This window comes from Protopterus annectens, chromosome 6.part0, assembly GCF_019279795.1.
Source record: "Protopterus annectens isolate FY-2018-M chromosome 6.part0, PAN1.0, whole genome shotgun sequence".
NCBI classification, from domain to species: domain Eukaryota; kingdom Metazoa; phylum Chordata; order Ceratodontiformes; family Protopteridae; genus Protopterus; species Protopterus annectens.
In genome coordinates, this window is record NC_056737.1 from 833,844,115 (window position 1) to 833,865,329 (window position 21,215).

General features: G+C 43.5%; 1 protein-coding gene across 6 annotated transcripts in view; it reads right to left on the bottom strand.

Annotated features, from left to right (window-relative positions):
- The window catches only part of KLC1 (kinesin light chain 1), a 1,225,216-nt gene that overhangs the window by 897,598 nt on the left and 306,403 nt on the right, over positions 1 to 21,215 (bottom strand). For all 6 annotated transcript variants that reach the window (XM_044074509.1, XM_044074508.1, XM_044074510.1 and 3 more), the window contains one exon: positions 5,859 to 6,089. In XM_044074509.1, coding sequence (XP_043930444.1) covers positions 5,859 to 6,089 — 231 coding nt within the window. The remainder of the gene's footprint in view (positions 1 to 5,858; positions 6,090 to 21,215) is intronic.

Below are 21,215 nucleotides of genomic sequence, written 5' to 3' on the forward strand. Positions count from 1 at the left end.
AACTAGCTGAAAATACATTTTCTGTTGAGAAATTGTGATTATTTTCCACTATAGGGCTGCCATAGTGTTTTAAAGTGCTTTTTACTGCATTTTTTTCTGTCAAAAATGTTTTTTTTTTGTGGACTGGTAGTTTTACTGGCATTTGCTGCTCGTCTTCTATGGGAAAGAGGCATCATTTCCTGCTTGATCATGGAAAAGACTACTGGTCCCACAGTCGGTCCTTCTTCCCGCCACAAAAAGAAAAAGTTAAGCAAACAGTCTTTGCCACCACTCCAGCCTAACAATTTGCCTCAGCCGCAGATGGGTGACTCTGTGAACATTTGTTATACCTCGGAACACTTATCTTTTACTCCAGATCCCTCTGGTGCAGCACCTACAGCCACTATGGACCAGAGGTTAGTCATATCCTCTGTGGCAGCTGGAATCTCTCAGGTGGGCAAGGAACATCCATTCTTGTCAGTCCTGGAAGAGGGAACAGGAAAGGTTTCCCTGTTGTGTCAGAATGTTTTGCCCATCCCTGGGGAAGCAGCTCCTGTCATCATCAATAGAGGACAACTTGCGAATTGATAAAATGGTTAAGTTGTTTACCCCACAGATACAAAGTACAGGACTTAATTCTCAGTTTTGGAAGGGAAATTGGCTAGGCTTAAAATAGCATGAGTAGCTAGCCTAGTATTTGTCTATGAACCTATAAAGGTTCTTTATAGAAAGCACATCAACGTGAACAACCCAGTGAGTTGCTTGTTGTCACTCCCTGGTATCCTTAGTGCAGCCAATGGTAGATGGTTTTTCTAAGGTGGTGATTCACAAGTAGCATATTCACAAGGTGTGCCACAGTGTGAACAGGATGCTGCTTCAGATATAAAATGGAAGGTGTGCATGGTAAATAAAGTCAATTTACCACTGGTTGAATAAAAAGCTAGTGCATGGATAAAAGTTAGTCCAGACACAAGCAAACAGCAAGAGAAATAAAAGAGAGGACTTGTGCAAGTCACTTTACCATACCGTTTAAGTACACTACACCCAATGGACATTCTAAAATGTTGAGAATGACGTTAGAAACCTGGGAACTTAGGGTGAAAATGCCCCTTGCTTTGATCATCATGTAATGACAGTAGTCAGAAAGCTCTTTAACTTAGTGAAGCTTATTGCCAAAGGAATGTCATCCACATATAAACTGGTCATTGTTCCCTTATATACAGCACTGATTAGGCCAATTATTCAATATAATACCCTTTTTGGGATGTACCTCATTTCTTCTTCTTTCGTCTTTTTCCCATTTAGGGGTCACCACAGCGGATCACCTGTCTCGCTCATGATTGGCAGTAGAGTTTTATGGTATTGAGTTGCCAGCCCGGCGCCCAAACTTCCACGGAAGGCACACACACACACTTACACCTAAGGCCAATTTAGAGTGTCCAATCCACCTACAGCATGTCTTTGGGATGTGGGAGGAAACCAGAGCACCCAGAGGAAACCCACACGACCACAGGGAGGACATGCAGACTACGCACAGAAAGCACCCCCAGCTGAGGATCAAATTGGAGAACTGCTTGCTGTGAGGCGACAACGCTAACTGCTGCACCACTGTGGCTGCCCTTGGGATGTACCACACTAGGTATCTTAAATAAACAAAAGGACCACAGGAGGTTCCTAATATCATCACTGGTTCAAGTTCCTTAAGCAACCAAAAAGGACTGGAAGCACTGTCCCTTTGTTCAGTACCTTACAGACTCCTGTGACAAGATCTATGCCTTTCCTTCTGAACCATAAGGAACCCAGTGTTCCTGGATCTCTTATCACCACATATCAAATAGTCCAACAAGTACCAGAAAAAGGAATGTGAATATTCAACAGCAGACAAATTAAACATACAGTGAAGAGAGTACCCCAGCCTTGCAAGGCTACAATGCCTTCCACATATTTAGATCACAAAATGAACATGTAAAAAGCAAAGGAGGGGGTGTTTCAATCTGTATTAGAGATAAATTTACCTCCCTTATTAGACTGGACAACTCCATGGAGTTACCCCAGGTCCAGGTTACAGTGGGTAAGACCCCCATTCAAGTCACAGCCGGTTATAGATCCCCCTCCATGGGTCATGACACCGATGAAGCCTACTTGACCAAACTGGAGACTACACAAATTTTTCTGAACCCACTGGTTATGGGGGATTTCAATTATCCCACCATCAACTGGGAAATCTACTCTAGCCCTAACTCGCTAGCGCAAAACTTCCTTGGCTTTGTTAAATTCAAATGCCCTAGAACAAACTGTCCATAACAAACATTCTAGATCTGGTCCTCACCAACATGTCAAACATCTGCACTCCCAGACCCTCGTTAGTTAAAACTCACCACAAATCGTCACCATTCGAACTGGCACTAATACCAGAACTCTCAAAGGGTGAATCAGACTAAAAACCTTCACCAAGGCAAAACTATACCCTCCTAGATGAACGTATAAATGCATTCCAAGCCCACCCCAAGCTGGAAGTGGTTATGCTGAAGCTTACACTAAAACCCTGCAAAATCACTTGCATAAGTGTATAAGCTTGGCTGTACCAAAAAGAATCAAAGCCAGAGCTCCAAAAACAAGCTGCCATGGTGGACATCCAGCAAACTTTACAATAAATGCAAAAGGTTGCAGTCCAAGAAAACAAAGGCATGGCCCGACAATGGAAATGCACCCTCCTCAGCCTCAATAGGCAAATGAGACATCTTGCCAAATCCTCCAATGGCTACTTTGAGAGAAACTTAGCAAGTACAGACCATATGGCCTTTTACACCTACATACATTGCCTCAACAGTAGGAACCAAGCATGTGCAGAACTAGCTGCCAACAGTATCACACACTGACCGCACTAAGATAGCAAAACCTGCTAGCAGATAGGTTTGGTGAAAATTTCACTCCCTTGTTCCCTCCTAACATATCACAAACCTTCCACAAACTCCCCCACCCACCCACCCTACATATCTGAACAGCAGGTCCTCAAAGCCATGTCCAAGGCAAAAAAAAACAGCCTCTATGGGATCTGATGAAATTTCAGGCTGTCTTCTAAACAGGTTAAAACATGAACTAGCATCACCACTAAGTACCCTTTCCAATCACAGCCTAACCACAGGCGTTGTTCCTGTGGAATGGAGAACACCAACAGTTATTTCCCTCCACAAAGGTGGCCTAGCAATCGACCCAGGGAATTACAGACCCATAAACCTGATCAGCCTCATCTGTAAGGCCATGGAATGTATCATTATGGAGATCATAAATCAACACATAGGTGACCTCCAAACCCTGGATCCTACCCAATTCAGCTTCATCAAGGGCAGACCCTGCCTGTTAAATCTGGTGGATTTCTTTGAAAATGTGACCAAGACTTTTGAAACAATCCCACATTCAGGCATTACAAATAAACCTAGAAAGCTGAATGTAAACCCCTTCACTGTAAGATGGGCTGCCAAGTGGCTCACAAACCGGGTACGCACTATCAAAGTGGGCGACTCTACATCAACCAGCAGACCTGTTACCAGCGGGGTGCCACAGGGGTCAGTGCTAGGCCCTCTACTGCTTGGTATATATTTCTGAGAAGTTCAGGTCAAAACTAAGGGGTTGCAGCTGAACCAAGTTTGCAGATGCCCGCAAATTAGGTGCAACCACTGTATCCCCAAATGATGTTGGTATACTCCAGGAGGGTCTCATGCAGACCAATGACTGGTATATTAGTCATGGTCTCAAACTGAATGCAAAGAAATGCATCATCATTCCCTTCGACACAAACAATGTCCCTTCACACTATCAAATCAACAATACCCTAAGTACCACGAAGTGGTAAGGGACCTGGGATCACAAGCTGACTGAGACCTTAACTTCGACCACCACGGTAGTAAGGAAAGCTTTCTAAGCAGCACACTTGATTAGTAAAGGCACCACCTCAAGTGCAAAACAGGTTATATCCCCTCTATATTCGGCATTTATCTGGCCCATAATCAAGTATAACACCCCGTTCAACATGTATCGTACTAAGCACCTGCAGCAATTGGAGAGACCTTAGAAGTTTCTACCAAAGACGATCAAGGGGCTCCAGCATGTGCTTCACGTTCAGTTCATGTCACTCTACTCCATATCATATAGACTTCTTAGGGGAGACTTAATGCCTGGCCTACAGAGCAATCCAAGATCCAAACCTGACAAACCTGCTGCATATCTGTAAATCAAATGGGACTAGGGCTACCCATTCAGGGGACCTAAATATGGCCTGATACTTAGATAGGACACATTGGAGGGACAGATTTATCTCCCAGTGACTGCCGCATCTTTGGAACAGGCTACAAAGCACCTCTGTCACTGTTCAAGAGGAATTTAGATGAGTTCTTACTAGGGACAGCACCCACAACCTTCCTGGACCATGGGGCAGTCATCACTAAATTCAATCTTGCATATTGACTAGCATTTCTATAGTATTACATTGGGATGAAACGGCTAGGCTTTAAATGACCTCTGGGTCGATAGCCTAGTAATCTCCTATGATCCTATTATACAATGCATTCTCCAGCTTTAGAACAGACTCCCACTGCAAATTAAGCAGTATGATAAATTCTGTTATTCAAATAGGAACTGGATGACTGGATGGGTAATATACAAATTAACCCCTAACTTGACTGCCTACTCTTCTTTTTAAAAGGAGGTACAGTCTAAGGCTGGGTACTGGCAAGGCATAACTAGTCACAAGACTTGGTTGCCTTGCATGCCCTATGATCCTATTTGGAAGCAAAATTTTTGGATTTGGGATAGAGTTTTAGAGTTAGTGTTACGGTATTGAGGTTTGGGTTAGGGATATAGTTTTAAAGTTACAGTCATTGTTAAGGTTGCAACTTTTAAATGATGTTTCTGATAATGACAGGGAGTGATTTGTGTTCACATTCCAGAAACACTCAAATGAGTTATGCCTGACAGCTATTAGCAACAAAATCTGATGGCTGAACCTCCTGCTTCCTAAAGTGATTTTACTGATCATTTCTAGAAACTCTGGCTGTGAAGAGTCTTGACAATGAAAGAAGAAAGCACTAAATAAGTAATAGCTCCAGTGGTTCTTCAGAGGAGTGTTTGTTAATTTTGATTTCCTTTGACACTTGCATCACAAGACTTTTTTTGGTTAAATTGTATACTGCACATTAAACTTCTTTAATCGATCTCAGAAATAACTCAGTTACAGAACAGAATCAAGATAATCATACATGATGTTCAATTTACAAAGCACTAAACAGCTACAAATTATTCTTAGTCAAAAAATCTACCAACCTACTTAACTGTTACCACTTTTAAAGCAATGAACAAGCTTAGAAGCTTAGAGTTACCTCCATCCTTTCTACATTCTGTCAGGTATTAGGTGCTATGAATGTTAACTATTACTCTTCTGGCAAAAATATATTTAAGGCACATTAAACAGTAAAATTGCAGGGTAGATTAGAAAAGTTATTTTTTCAACCATGCTGGCACAACTAATTTCTGCATACTTCCTAGAATACAGTTAAGTCAAAATGCAGTATTTTACTTTCAAACGGATGTTTCTTTAACCTGTATTTTAAATTTACTCCCAAGCAGAAAAAAAAGGAACAGAAAATGCAAACTGTGAATGAGAACGTGTCTGTAAATAGTACCATTGTGAAAAATGCTTTGGATGTGGCATATGTAACTAGCCACCTTAAAAAAAAAAAAAAACAAGTTTGCAAACTGCAAAGGAACAGTATGATAAACATTCTTGTAGTGCCCCAGGACACGTGCTTCAATTTTACTTAGACCATAACTGTACACACAATCTGGCATTGTATAATCTACTGGATACAAGTATTTTAACATACCAGTGGGGACACATCCTCATCATATTTTTTAAGCTGATTCATAAATTCCAGGTGTTTCTTTTCTTCTTCTAGCTGAGCAACACTCTGTTCACTCCTCTGCAGTTTCTGTTGCGTATTTGCAAGCTCATCTCTTAGCCACTGGTTTTCCTGGCACAGACGGCGTACTTGAGCACGAAGTTTCTGCTTCTCAGACTCAACTGCACTTAAGTGGTTTGAAAGTGCTACCATTACCTGAAACATACAAAGAATTATTTAAGAATGCAAAAACCTACTGGCACTATTTCAAATATGTAATACCACATTCAGCAGAGAAATGTTTTCACAGAAGAAAGTCATTAAAGTGCTTCTAAATGAAAGTAATGCAATTACTGTAATAGCAGATCTTGTTAAGCAGGTCCACCCTCATCACACATTAGAACAAAGGCTTACAGGAATTAGGCAGCTTGACTAATGAAACTTTACTTGTGTTATTGTCCTCCCCATTAACCATTATGCACTACAAGCAAGCTTCCTCTCCATCTCCATAGGACTGCACTACGGCAGAGCAACAGACAGTATATAAATACAATGAACTATAACAGGTTCTATCTGGACTGAGGCAGGGGGAAGAAAGCAGAGTATGTAAAAAATAAATAAATAAAAATTGGACCAGCGCATTCAGATCTACTATTATGATAAATACATAACATTTATAATCGGAGACAAAGAGGTCTGTCCTTATCAACCACTTAGACAAAGCCCCCATCACGACAGTACATCCCAAATGACTGTGGCCCAGAAGGAAGATCTATACTTAAAGATTGCATACAGCTTGTGGAGTCTTGCAAAAGTACTCAGACAAGCCCACACAGCAGGTACTAAACAAAGGTGTACAAAGGTTTGGTAGCAAAATTGATGCAATCACATCAGCCACCCTGACAGAGTGCTTTTAGATATTCTGGTGGAGCCAGATTTCTTTTTTGAAAATGAAAAATAAATGATTACCCTCCTCAAGGTTCAGTTGTGTTTAGTACCTGTCGCCCCTGGGATTCAGGTTACTGGCTAAGGCTCTTGCCACCCCTATAGTGCCTTTTTTAGGCAAAGTTCAAATGACAAAACCACCACCATAACAGGTACAAGCATGCAAATTCTGAAGTTAATGCTACTCAATGCTAGAAGTCTAAACCTCAAAATGCACTCTCTCGAGGCACTCCTAAAAATGGAGAACATCGACATCTGTACAGTAACTGAGACCTGGTTCAAGGCTCCAGAGAGTACCGCTGCAATACCAGGCTACAACTCTTACCACACTTTTCGGCCACCAAACCAGGACCGAAACACTAAAGGTGGAGGAGTGTCCATATTCACCAAGGATATTCACACCACCAGTCTAACTGACCAACACAATGCGTCTGAAATTCTCCAGGTGCAACTGACACTAGGTAAGACTGCAATCCAAACTGTAGCTTGCTACAGATCCCCCACCATGCCCCAAGATTCTCACTAAACCTTTCTAAACATACTGGAAAATATTAATATACAACCAAACACCCTAATACTGGGTGATTTCAACTACCCTGCCATTAACTGGGAAAACTACTCATGTAAAACCTTTGCCCAACGGTTCTTGGAATTTATAAATTCTAACGCCCTGGATCAACTAATCGATAGTCCCACCATGGACTTCAATATCCTAGACCTAGTCATTACCAACATGGGAAAGCGATGCTCCACACCTATGGTCAACCCCCTTGTTGGTCAGGTCTGACCATAAGCTAATCACCCTTAACATCCACATCCTACCCCCCCCCCCCCAGTAAGGAAACCTCCAAAAAAAAACTTCTCCAAAGCCAACTTCATGCTACTCAAGTCAGAAATTACAAACTTCATGACACCCACACAGACGGGAACTGAAAGTTCGACTGCTGAATCCTACACTACGGCACTGTATGAGCACATCCACTCCTGCATGAATCATGCCATCCCAAAAAGAACCAAGATGCTCTCCTCCAAAAAGAGGAAGCCAATCTGATGGTCCCCTGCCATAAAAAACTTTACAACAAAAGAAAGAAACTGTTGCAGAAAAGAGGAAAATCCCAGATGCAAAAAAACTCCCTTACCAGCCTCAGTAAAAAGCTGAAATCTCTCATAAAATCCTCCAAAGCTAGTTACGAAAAAAAATTGCCAAAGATTCCAAAGACAACCACAAGGTATTCCATAACTATGCCAAGAATCTAAATGGCAATGCTCAGACCTGCTCTGAGCTACAACAGAATGGCATTAAATATATTGATCTCAAGGATATTGCCAATATCCTGGCAGATCAATTCAGTGCCAACTTCATCCCCCCTCACCCCCTACACAGCCCATCTCAATACTGGAAGATTGCCAAATTCCAGTAATAACAGCCACACAGGTAAAAAATGCACTCTCCAAAGCTAAGAATACAGCATCCATGGGACCAGATGACATCCCGGGCTGTGTACTACATGAACTACAATATGAACTGGCACCTCACCTAAGTGTCATGTTTAATCATAGCCTCACCTCAGGCTTCATGCCCACTGAGTGGCGCACAGCTACAGTTATCCTACTCCACAAGGGGGGGATCCACCTTGGTTTCCGGGAACTACCACCACATCAGTCTGATGAGCCTGATCTGCAAGGCCATGGAACATGTTATCATGGAACTTATAAACAAAAACATTGGCAACCTTCAAACACTGGAACCCACCCAGTTTGGGTTCGTGAAGGGCCAATCTTGTCTCCTGAACCTGATTGACTTCTTCGAATCAGTCTCCAGAGCCGTGGACGAGGGTAAGGCGGTCCACACAGCCTAACTGGACCTTGCCAAGGCCTTTGACACCATCCCCCACTCTGGAATCATAGATAGACTTACTAAGCTGGGCATTAATCCCTACGTCACTCGATGGGTTGCCAACTGGCTTACTGACAGAACCCACACTGTAAAAGTAGCCAACTCCAAATCTAGCTCCAGACAAGTGGTCAGGGTTCAGTCCTGGGACCGCTCTTGTTTGGCATCTGCTTCTCTGAAGTACAGGCCAACACTAAGGGACTCTGGCCAACAAAGTTCGCAGATGACTGCAAACTGGGAGCCATTACTGAATCCCCAAATGATGTTGATACTCTACAAAAGGGCCTTACAGAAACAGATGCATGGTGCCAGAGCCATGGGCTCAAGTGCAATGCCAAGGAATGTATAGTTATCCCCTTTGGGAAAAAACATGTACCCATGAATTACCACATACACTAAACATCAAAAGTGTGATAACAGACTTAGGGACACAGGTGGACAGTGGTCTCACCTTCGATGACCACAATGCCACAAGAGTCAGGATATCCTTTTATGTGGCACACCTCATCACTAAGGGCTTTCATCCAGAAAAAAGGAGGTCACTGTCCCACTGTACTCATCTCCCTCATTAGACCCATTATAGAATACAACGCCCCGTTTGGTATGTACCTCTCAAGACATCTGCAACAACTAGAAAGGCTGCAGAAATACCTCACTAAAAGAATCACAGGCCTAAAGCAGATGCCCTATGCTGACCACCTTAAAAACTCCAGCTATACTCTGTGGCATATCGTCTACTCAGAGGCGATCTCTGCTTAACATACAAGGCCATGTCAAACCCAGAGCTGTTGGACATGCTACACTTAAAGAAATCCCAATCCCTCAGAACCACATGCTCCAGGGATCTAAACCTTGTCATCACAATAAACAAAACATGCTGGAGGGATAAGTTCCTGACCCAGAGACTCCCCCAGACTCTGGACTAGACTGCCCATACATGTCAAGCAGAGCGCCTCTTTGGCCTTCTTCAAAAGGAACCTTGACGATTGGATGGGAGAAAGGAAATTCCCCCCCGGGGATCACGTCAGTCGCCCTGCTAGACAGGGGTCCAGGGAAGTAAATAGTAGGGGAAGAAATAGCCAGGGAATTGTCATGGCTAGGTGTGTATAGGCCCTGGGGCCGATAGCCTAGTACTAACCTATGAACCTACAATATGAGTATTCATACAATGCAAGTAGTACTCTCCTTTAATACAGTAATTTGGGAAGAAAAACAAGCAGACTGGTTCAGATTACTTTTGGTCACTACCTTAGGCATAAAAGATGAATTTGTAAGAACACCATCCTTATGAAAAAACAAGTAATAAGGTCCAATACACAAGGCCTCAATTCAGATAGACTTCTGGTGAAGAGACAGACATCAACAGAGGAATCTTCCAAGATGCATACTTTTAGATTGCTTTAACAGCTGTTTCAAACAGAAGAAAAGTAACCTTTCCAAACAAAATATAAATCATGAGGATTGAAAGGATCCTTAAAAGAAAACTCTGCCCTCCTCTACAGCTGAACTCAAGCCTTTGGTTGTTTTTCTCCCTACAATATGGTTCCAGTATTGTATAGGTACCAAAAATAAGAAGTTATGTACCTACCATAATGTTCCATGTTAGTTGTCTTCTCTCGCCTTCTTTCTTGCTTGATGGGTTCGGAGCCGATCCCTCGGCTCCGACTCGGCACTTGCTAAGCTCGAGAGTTTCTTCTACCAGCTCGAGGCAGCCCCATATCCCATGATGCAAGGCGGTAAGTACCCAGATCTCGTTTGTTAACAAAGGGCAATAGCACCAAGCATACAATACTTCCCAAAGGAAGAAGAAACTTACAGATGTAAAAAGGACCAGGTCTGAATGGTCTTTAGCATAATAGTTTCTTATACAAGGTCTGTCCAGGCCAGGGGAAGGAGGGAGGTGCAAGAAAGAAGGCGAGAAGACAACTAACATGGAACGTTATGGTAGGTACATAACTTCTTAATGTTAAGTTGTCAATCTCGCCTTCATTCTTGCTTGATGGGACAGCGTCCTAGCACCTCTATCCTGGGTGGCTCAATGGAACAAACTCTTGAGGACTGTAGAGCCAAAACTGGCTCTGTCCCTGGAGGCCAAGTCCAATTTGTAATGGGAAACAAAAGTGTGAGGAGTGGCCCAAGTGGCGCTGCACAAATAGTGTCCAAAGGCAGTCTAGCTTGAAAAGCTGTAGAAGTAGCTAAACTCCTAGTTGAATGTGCTTTAGGTTTTGAGCACAGCTGTTTTCCCCTGATCGTATAAATTTCAGTGATGACCGAAGAAAGCCATCTGGACAAAGTCACTTTAGAAACAGGAAGGCCTTTTTATTATCCATAGGAAACAAAAAGTTGATCAGATTTTCTAAATTTTTTGTTCTGTCCAAATAATATCTAAGCTGACGGTGGGCGTCAAGATAATGTAGCTTTTGTTCAGCTCTATCTGAATAGTTAGGAAAAAATACAGGAGATCAATGGATTGATTCAGATTGTTCTTTGAAGCGACCTTAGGTAAAAGGATGGATTAGTTCTCAAAGATACTCTGTCTTTGTGAAAAATCAAATAGGGGTCGAACCGAAGAGCATGAAGTTCAGACACCCTCCTGGCAGATGTAATAGCCACTAGGAATAAAGTTTTCCAAGAAAGATATTTCAGGGAACAAGAAACAGCTGGCTCGAAGGGGAAGAATTAAGGATGTCAGCACTAAATTTAGATCCCACTGAGGAGGAGGATTCCTGATTGGAGGCTTTAGTAGGAAAATTCCTTTCAAGAAGGCCCTGCAGAGCCTATGGGACATAATATTATGATCTGCTATCCCGACATGAAAATTAGAAATAGCAGCCAACTGAACTCTGACTGTGGAAGAAGAGGAGCCTGCATGAAAAATCTCTGCTAAGAAGTCCAGAACTGCCTGAACAGGGGCAGTAAAAGGATCAATATTTTGGGCCTTAGCCCAATAAGAGAAACGTTCCATTTGCTTGTGTAAATCCTCCTGGTAGAGGATTTTAGTGAAGCTACTATGATGTCTCTAACTGGGTTAGAGATCAAAGGAAGCCTGGCTAAGGAAGGAAGTGGAGCAACCATGCTGTGAGGTTGAGAGAAGGGATTGACCGGTGCAGCTGACGGATTGGTGAATCAGTAGATCTGGCACTGGGTCCAGATGCCACGGCTGCACCAAAAGGTGATGATGGAGGAGCAGGAACCAAACTTGTCGAGGCCAGTAAGGGGCAATGAGAATCAATTTGGCTCTCAAAGCGGTAGCTTTCTGGATCACCTGAGGGATCAGAGGAAATGGAGGAAGGCATAAAGAAGTCCCTGGGGCCAATCCTGGGTCAGGCGTCTCTGGGGGATGGCCTGATAGAGGAAGAGGCTGAAGAAGTCTGGACATTTGCTGTTTTGGGGAGTAGAAAAAGATCGCAACATGGTCGACCCCATTCCAGAAAAATCTCTTCCGCTATAGATTGCTTGAGAGACCACTCGTGAGGCATGAGAATAGCTCTGCTCAATCTGTCCGCTATAATGTTGGTTTTCCCAGGGATATGCGTTGCTACCAGAAACCGATGAGAGGAGATAAGCCCATTGCCATAGTCTGGCGCTTCTCGACACAAGGGGTAGGACTTGGTTCCGCCCTGTTTGTTGATATACCAAACTACAGACATGTTGTCTGTGTGGACTGCAATTGTCCCTACGGGAAGAAAGTCGTTGAGGGCTTGCAGCGTTAAAAGCACTGCTCTCATCTCCAGGACATTTATGTGCAGATGGTACTCGAGCGGTTGCCACGTCCCATGAACCATCCTGCCCTGATAATGACCCCCACCCGATCAGGGAGGCATCCGTGGTGACAGTGGCTATCGGGGCGGAGGTACAAAGCACCTGCCTTGGTGAACCTGAGGCGATGTGATCCACCAAGCAAGATGTTCTTTGCATGTTTGTGTCACCAGAATCTGGTGGCGCATTGGGAGTTGCTGGTATGACCACTGTGTGAACAGCATCCACTGAAGGAGGCGCATGTAGAATCGAGCCAGGGAAGAAGAGTAATGGCCGCAGCCATGAGACCTAATACCTTTAGAACCATTCTGGCCTGTACTTTCTTGCTGGCCAGAATGATCCTGACATGAGTCTGAATGTCTGAAACTCTTTGTTCTGTAAGGGTAGCTGACATCCGAACAGTGTTTAAGTTTGCGCCTATGAAGGTAATAGACTGGCAGGCGATAAGGATGACTTTTGAAGTTGATTGAGATGCCTAAAGAGAACAAAGGTCTATTGTGTAATCCCTGGCTTGTATAAGCTGATGCCTGGTGGTGGCTGACAGGAGCCAGTCGTCGAGATCTGGAAACACCTGGAATCCTTGGCGTCTCAGGTGAGCCGTGACCACTGCCATGCATTTGGTGAACACTCTGGGGGCTGTAGTGAGACCAAAGGGCAGGGCTCTGAACTGGAAGTGACTGGACCCCAGCCGGCGGAGAAATCTCCTGGGCGTCTGTGAATTTTGATGTGATAGTATGCATCCTGAAGATCTATTGAGCACATCCAGTTGTCCTTCTGTAAGAAGGGCAGAATTGACTGAAGAGTGACCATTGAATCTTGTCTTCCTGACAGACTTGTTGAGTCTGCTGAGATCAATATTGGTCTCCAGTCTCCCGTCTTTTGGGGACCAAAAGAACCTTGAGTAGATTCGGGCTCTGAATGGTCTATTGTAACTGGCTGAATGGCTCTTTTTGCAGTAGTTTTGCGATTTCTAACTCTGCAATCTCCCTTAGACCGGGTGGTACATCTGGAAGGGAACTTGAGGGAAGGGACTTTCCTCGAAAGGAATTATGTAACCCTTGGATATGATCGACTGTACCCATCTGTCTTGAGTGAGGGAATGCCAGGCTTCTGGGTACAGTGATAATCTTCCCGACTGCCTCCAAGGAGGGACAGCCGGGCAACACCTCAGGGATGCTGAAAGGGCTTATCAGAGAGAGGCTCCCTGTTTCCCTGGTTCTTGGACCCCTCTGCCTCTAGGCGGCGTCTGTTGTTGTTACCCCTCTGCCTCTAGGGGTAAACTGACCACGTGAATCGGCGTGACTCCTTGGGATTTACGGAACCACATCTTCCCACCCTTCTGTCCTTTGGGATAAGGCCTAGAAGGGGTGGAAAAACGGACTCCAACAGCAGAAAGAGTCTTGCCGTCCTGCTCACACCTGGTCAAGGTTTCCTTCACCTGAGGGCCAAACAAAGCTGACCCATCAAAGGGAGAATTTGTGAAGGGCCTTAAAGGGATCCATAAAATCACATAGCCGCATCCAGGCTTGGCGTCTAAGAGCCACACCTGTGCCTGCGGCTCTACTCGCTCCATCCGCAGCATAAGATATTAGCCGCATGGAGGAGTTAGCAATGGAATTGAGGGTTCCTAGCTGCGAAGCAATCTTTTCTTGAGCCCCTGCAGCTGTAGGATCCTGAACTACTTCTCCCAGCTCCTTCAGGATATCTCTCTGGAGTCTGGTGAAGTGACAAAGATAATTCAGCGAGCATAGCAAAGGTCGCTGAGGAAAACATCCGCTTGCATACCTATCCATGGTCCTAGAGTCCTTATTAGGAGGATGGGCCAGACACGGAAGGATCTGCAAGTTCCTTTTGGTGGCGCAGCCACCACCATGGCATCAGCGGGGACACCCTTGGTAAGGAATTGTTTGTCACTCGGGGCAGTGATAAATTTTGAAGGCCTCCTAGGGACTGGCTCTACAGAGTCAGGAGCTGCCCACGCCTTCGTGCAATAACCTGCATAAGGGGTCGAAGGCGGAGACACCCAGGAGGTGGAGGGCCGAGATCCAAACGCCTCTAGGTATACTGACTCATCCTCAGAGGGATTGTTGGTGGGCCAGTTTCCCCTCTGTTTCAGAAGTTCTAGGATGTCTGAGAAGGAGACATCCTCAGAGAGGATCTAGGGGATCCCTCTGACTCATCAAAGTCAGTATCCAGTGACAGACTCGGGAGTCTACATGCTTCCTCTTACAAGTCCTCTTCCTAGGAGGATCTCCCGAAACATCAGGAGAATCCTCGGAAGAGGGGAAATTCCCAATGGGGAAACCTGAGGCGGAGGATCTCTGGGTCCTGTAGCAAGAGAAGTGGCAGAGATGTCAACAGGTACTATAGAGGGAGGAGCTACGGGAACAGACTGCTGACTGATACCAGTGGCCAGTACACTCTTCATTACCTCAAATGCTCCCCTCCCAGGCAGGTCCGAGAGAACCCGCTCGAAGAGCTAGGAACTCCGGGACCACCGAAGGGAAGTCTCGAGGCAGATGTCGGAGCCGAGCTCACCAAGGCCGAGGCTCCAAGGGAAGAGCGGGCTCGGACAAGGGTCGATGCCACTCACCCCTCGGAGGAGACCATGGAAGCCGACCACGAATCCCTCTAAGGAAGAGGAGATAAGAGTAGAGGCTGAAGGAACAGAAGGGGTATCCGTCCTCCAGCCGTAGCAGTAACCATGCCGATGACTCCAACTCCAAACTCTGGGGTAGAGTTGAAGGAGGAACTGTAACGGGGTGTGGACCAACAGTCGTCTGCTGAGACGGACTGTGTAACATTTGGGCCAGTACCTGTGACTTGAGTAATCTACTGACCACTCTCTCTAGGTCATGATCTGACAACCTGGATGACCTTGAAGATCGGCTCCGATGGCTCCGTTCGATAGAAGCGAAGCCGAAATATCGGCTCCAAGGAAGGAGACCTCCACCTCTTCCTGGAATGAGCCATCGGAGCCGATACTACAGATCCTGTCGGTGCCGACTTCTCGGAGCCGACAGAACGTCTCGATGTATCGGCTCCAGCCGTTGCCGATACAGCCACCAAAGTAACGGTGTCGGAGCCGATCGGAGCCGACACCGATGCCTGTGCCACATGGGTGTCGGAACCGATCGGCGCCGACATCGAAGTGGACAATACAGATTGGCACCGATAGCCATCGGTGCCGAGCTGTCAATCAGAATCGACCCCAGCTGGAGCCGATCTCGACTCAGTATGAGTCGGGGCCGAGGCCTCAGGCTTAGATACAGAAGCCTGGGCCTTGGCAGATTTTGTTGATTTTGGTGGAGCCGACTTGGCGGAGAGCCCTCCGGCAGAAGGCCCCTAAGAATCAACTTGTTCGTCTCTCCTGCAGGACTCTCTGGCTGAAGAAGTGACAAATAGCACAGGAGTCCTGCAGGTGAAGAGGGCCCAGACAATACAGGCAAGAAGTGTGACCATCTGTCAGAGACATCTTCTGACAGCACGAGTCACACTTCTTAAAACCTGAAACCCTCTCCTTTGACATGGTGCCGAACACACAATACACACACACCAGTCAAATTAAATTAAATTAAACAAAATACCAAGAGGTATTCTATAAAACACCAACACACACACCCTAACAGGGGGGGGATGGGATAGGGAATAGACTAACAAAAAATTAAAAGAGACAGGGAATTTCTGTCAGAAAGGGATAGAAATTAAATTTAAACTATCAAAAAATTAGATTTAGACTAAAAAAGGGGCTTGAAAAATCACAAAAGTGAACAACTTACCAGGAGCTGGTAAAAAGAAGACCTCCTAAGCGAAGCGGCAAACGAGATCTGGGAACTTACCGCCTTGCATCATGGGATATGGGGCTGCCTTGAGCTGGTAGAAGAAACTCTCGAGCTTAGCAAGTGCCGAGTCGGAGCCGAGGGATCGGCTCCGAACCCATCAAGCAAGAATGAAGGCGAGATTGACAACTTAACTTCCTATTTTTACTTTTAAAACTTTCATTTGCTTGCCATGGAATCAAAGGCAGGGGAAGCACACTTTTTTTTTTTTTTTTTTAAGCTCAACTTCTCACATACTTGTGGAGGAATCTGTCTTTGCCTGCATGACATACAATACACACAGACAAATCTATAGTTTACCCTGTCAGGTACTGCTGTCAAATCTTAGATGGACAATTAACCCTGCTAATGTCAAGAGCAGCTGCTATAAAACACAGAAAAGTACGGAACTATTTTCCACTGTTTTTACTGCAGACAGAAGAACTTAACACTCCCCTTTCTTAGCAAAACAAAGTAATTAGTAAAGGCAGTTGTCACCTCTTCTGACAAATGTACATAAGCAGCATCACAGTTCACAGAAGCTTATTAAGCTAATGGCCCTACAGTTCTTACAAGCCTAGCCATATTTATCCCGAGTTGCCCCAATTGTCAGTGGTTAGGCAAGTGAAGTTTGCAGAAGTAAGGGTCTATGGTGGTTAATGACTTCCTCTGTCCAGGAGGGACATGGGCATCACTCCAGGACTGAATATGGGGTCAACTATCCATTAATCTAGGCTGCATTTGAAGAGGGTCAGGGAGGGGCACTGTTTCATGTTAATTGGAAGCTCTCTCATCTCTCTCTCCAGCATGGTTAAGATTCCTGGAATGAGCGATCCTAATGCAGTTTGATTTATGAATGCACAGCATTTCCATCAGGGCCAGGCACAGGTTACCCCTTAGCAACCTGTAGGAGACAGAATGTAGATAGGGCTTTCAGTCTTTCCACATAAGACTTGTTTTGTGTACCCTGTCATTTTTTTGGTGAAAACACTTCTGTGGTCTCTCCAACTGTTGTAGGTGCCTGGTGATGTACATGCAAAAATGAGCACAATTATTGGTCCGATGAGGGCAGAGTACAATAAAATTATAACATCCTTGGATCTAGACGAGATGCTTTTACTTATAAGATGTGCACATAGAAGGATTACCTTATTGCTGTGGATATGTGGTGGTCAAAGTTCAGGTTGCTATCAACCTGAGTGCCCAGATCATGTATCACTGGGTCTACACTTGGGGGGGGGGGGGTGTTGTTGTCTATAATGTAATTAGCAGGGATGCCAGTTTTCCAAAAGGGAATAATGCATTTTTTGCATTTAGCTTTTATCCATGGCTTTGGAACCAATCATGTCTCTGCAGTACATTAACATAGTTGGGAGACTCAATGATTGCTCCCAATTTGCAATAGTCAGCGAAACTGGTCAGCCACAGGCCGTCCAAGTTTACCTGGACTTCTGAGAAATAAATGCCGATCAGTAAGAAGCCTCACACAGAACCCTGTGGTATGCCACTGGTGAGTGGTCATTTGCTAGAGATGAAGTCACCCACTTTGATAGTATGTGTCCTGTTGGTGAGACAGTTGGTTACACATCTGGTAATGTAGGGATTAACTCCCAATTGTGAGAGCTTCTCTATAATACCAGTGTGGGGATTGCGTCAAACATAGGTGGTATGAACCATCTTTCCCTCATCCAGGGCCTTGCTGACTTTCTTGAAAAGGTCAACCATGTTTAACAGGCATTATCTACCCTTAACAAATACAAACTGGGTTGGGTCCAGAGTTTGGAGACTACCTATGTCCTTGTTGATAAGGTCTCCCTCTTTTCCCATTTCTCCAAGTCTTTTGGGTTTTTAATACCATGATGGGAATGGACTCCATTCCTAAGTCAAAGTATGATTAAAGTTCATGAAATTAGTATTGTTTCAATCTTTGATGTTAGCCAAAAGTTCTGCTTGCAGCACTCACAATGTGACCAGTACTGACTCCTTCTGCAAGTCATACAAAGTTATATGCATCAGTAACATATCCAAGCACGATTGTATAAGACCCATTGTTCCTACTACTGGAACTGTCCGAGTATCCTCCTTCCACACTGCCCTCATTTCTGCCTGCATATCCTGGTATTTTATGATTTTGCGTCTCTGTATGCAAGACACTGTAGTCACTAGGTGTAGTAATTTCAATGATCAGTACTACTTTTGTCTTTTTTTCATGGACTACTATTTATTTATTTATTTATTTATTTATTTATTGCAGTTGGTTTACCAGGATAGTCCATTGGGCCACAAGGAACCCGTTTTCAATGGAGTCCTGGGGAGAAAAGCTCCAAAAATACATTTAACATTCTTACAAACATATATTCACTCAAACATTTCAGTTTAACAATAGGTAAAAAAGAAAGAAAGCAAAAAATGTAACAGCTAAATACAATGTGCAGAAAGTACATAATAATTATATTTATTAGCTCAGAAATATCCATTTAATACAGAGTAGTTAGGAAAAATTAGTTACTGGAAAGAAGAGGAGGTTCAGTGACATGATGAAGTGGGGGAAGAAGAGAACCTAGGGCTTATCTAATAACTTCTGTAGAATCTGGGTAGAATAAGATGAGGCAGAGTAATGGCGGATGAGAGAAGGAGAAGAGTAGGTTATGTAGGGTGGGAGCAGGAGCATTCCCACTGAGATGCTAGGTGTGTATAGAAAGATTTTTTGAAAGCAGAGTGATTAGAGGTGGTGCGGATGAGTGGAGGAAGGGAGTTCCAGAGGCGAGCTAGGTTGAAGGATAGAAGGTTTTTGCCTGGGGGATGTGTAGGTTTATGGACTTTGAGTAGGTTTTTAGTAGGAGACTACTATATCTGTTTTTCTCACATCTTTTTCTTGAACTGTTGTTAATGGGTGATCCCATATGATAAACTTCATAATTTTCTATAATGTTTTGTGGCTCATATTTCCAATGTTTTTCAGCTACTAAAATATTATAATGTTTGCACAATCCCTAATGCAACAGTCTTGCCACATTAGTATGCCTTTCAGTAAACAGTCCTTGTGCCATTAATATATCACAGCCAGCAACAAAATGCGAGATTTCCACTTATGTTTTACAAAACTTATATTTGCTCATTTCTCCCACATGTTCAATGGACTTTGTAATCTAACATATACGCAAGTTCACTATCTTGGGCTGCCAATATTAACTTTTCGTCTTTTGGTTTAAACTCACCTCTCCTTAACCATTCCTGCGTTCAATCTTGATAAACAAGAGATTGTTCTAAGTGCTTTCTATACTTGCAACTATATTTATGCATTTACAACATTTCTTGCCTTCTCATCTGATCCTTCATCTTGTATTCTTTTTTTGTTTTGTTTTTTGGCACATTCAGTTGCGGCCTGATTTTTTTATCTACTTCTGGTTTGATTTCCATTCCCAATTGACACCAACATGCTTCTGCTAAACTAAGCAGGTAAGCCATTTTAGACTTATTCTCCTCATGTTTTAAAACTTTCACTACGTTTTGGTGTTGTGAGGTTAGCAGATATTGCAGGTCTACAAATGTAATCTATTTCAAGAAGGCTCATACCTCCTACAGAATGGGGAATACATAGCCTTGGAATACACAGATTTTTATAAATCATTTGATAAGCATGACACATCCTTCTTGTTTTCCTCCTCAACCAGTCCAACACCTTTTGGGGCTAGTCAATCACTCCAAAAACTGTAAGTTAGAACAGGAATAGCAAACTGGTTTATAGCTTTGATTTTGTTCTTAGATGTCAGTGCCATTTTCATTATTAACTTTTAGTCTTCTAAAATATTCCTTACCAAGTTTTATTCATATTTGTTCATGTTTTATTGTTGATCCATCATCAATTCCCAAATATTTATACATTCCCTCTTGCTCAAGTTCTTTTATATCTATTTCTATCTCAGGCTGTTTTCTTGGAGCTACAACCTTTCTGATTTAAAAGGTTGTTTCTGCACATTTATCAAGACCAAATGACATTGTTAAATCATCTGAAAAAGTTTTGACCACTTAAAGTTGTGCTTTCAGTTAATCATCCGATGAACTATACAGTTTTAAACCATCCACAAAAAAATGAGAAGCCCTTATACTTTTTCTGGAAGCCAAACTGTAGCCATAAGGTCCAGGAAAATGCTTTTCATGGTTTTGCAGATGAGGCTAGTCAAGCTTATGGGCCTACAAATCCAAGGGTCAAATGATGGTGCCCGTGTGTGCAGAGGTATTACTGTTGCTGTCCTCTATTCTGATGGAACATTGCCAGTTCGCAGGCTGGGGTTAAACAGGGATCTAAGAGGGTCTGCTAGGTCATGTTTTAAGTTGTTTACAAGGCAACCTGGATGATAACTGGTCTCATTGATGCCGTACAGACAGCATCTAGATGACCTGCTCTCTTGAGATAACAGGCTGAGGAATGGTGGTAGGTATACTTTTGGGGGTGACTAGAGAGAATGGGGGGATGACGTTTCGTCCAAATCTGTCAGCTAGTAAGTTGGATATTACCTCTGCTCGAATATGGTTGGTGACATCCACAACCAGTTTAGCACACAGCAGAATAATCCCTTTTAGATTTCGGATGTAGTTAAAAAATGCCTTGTAATTATCCGTAGCTAGGGAGACTATTTTTCCTTCATAATTAGCTATGGACTATTGAAATGCTAGGCTTTAAATGTTGGTCATTTATAACAATTTCTATGCTAAGATAACTCTAATGTAGTATCAAAGATTTCTGCGACGGTGAAAAGTCAGAAAACATATTTTTCTTGTGAAGTATCAACACACTTAAAATTTTCAAACACCCTACACACACACACATATATATACATATATGTATGTATGTATATATATATATATATATATATATATATATATATATATATATATATATATATATATATATACACATAAACA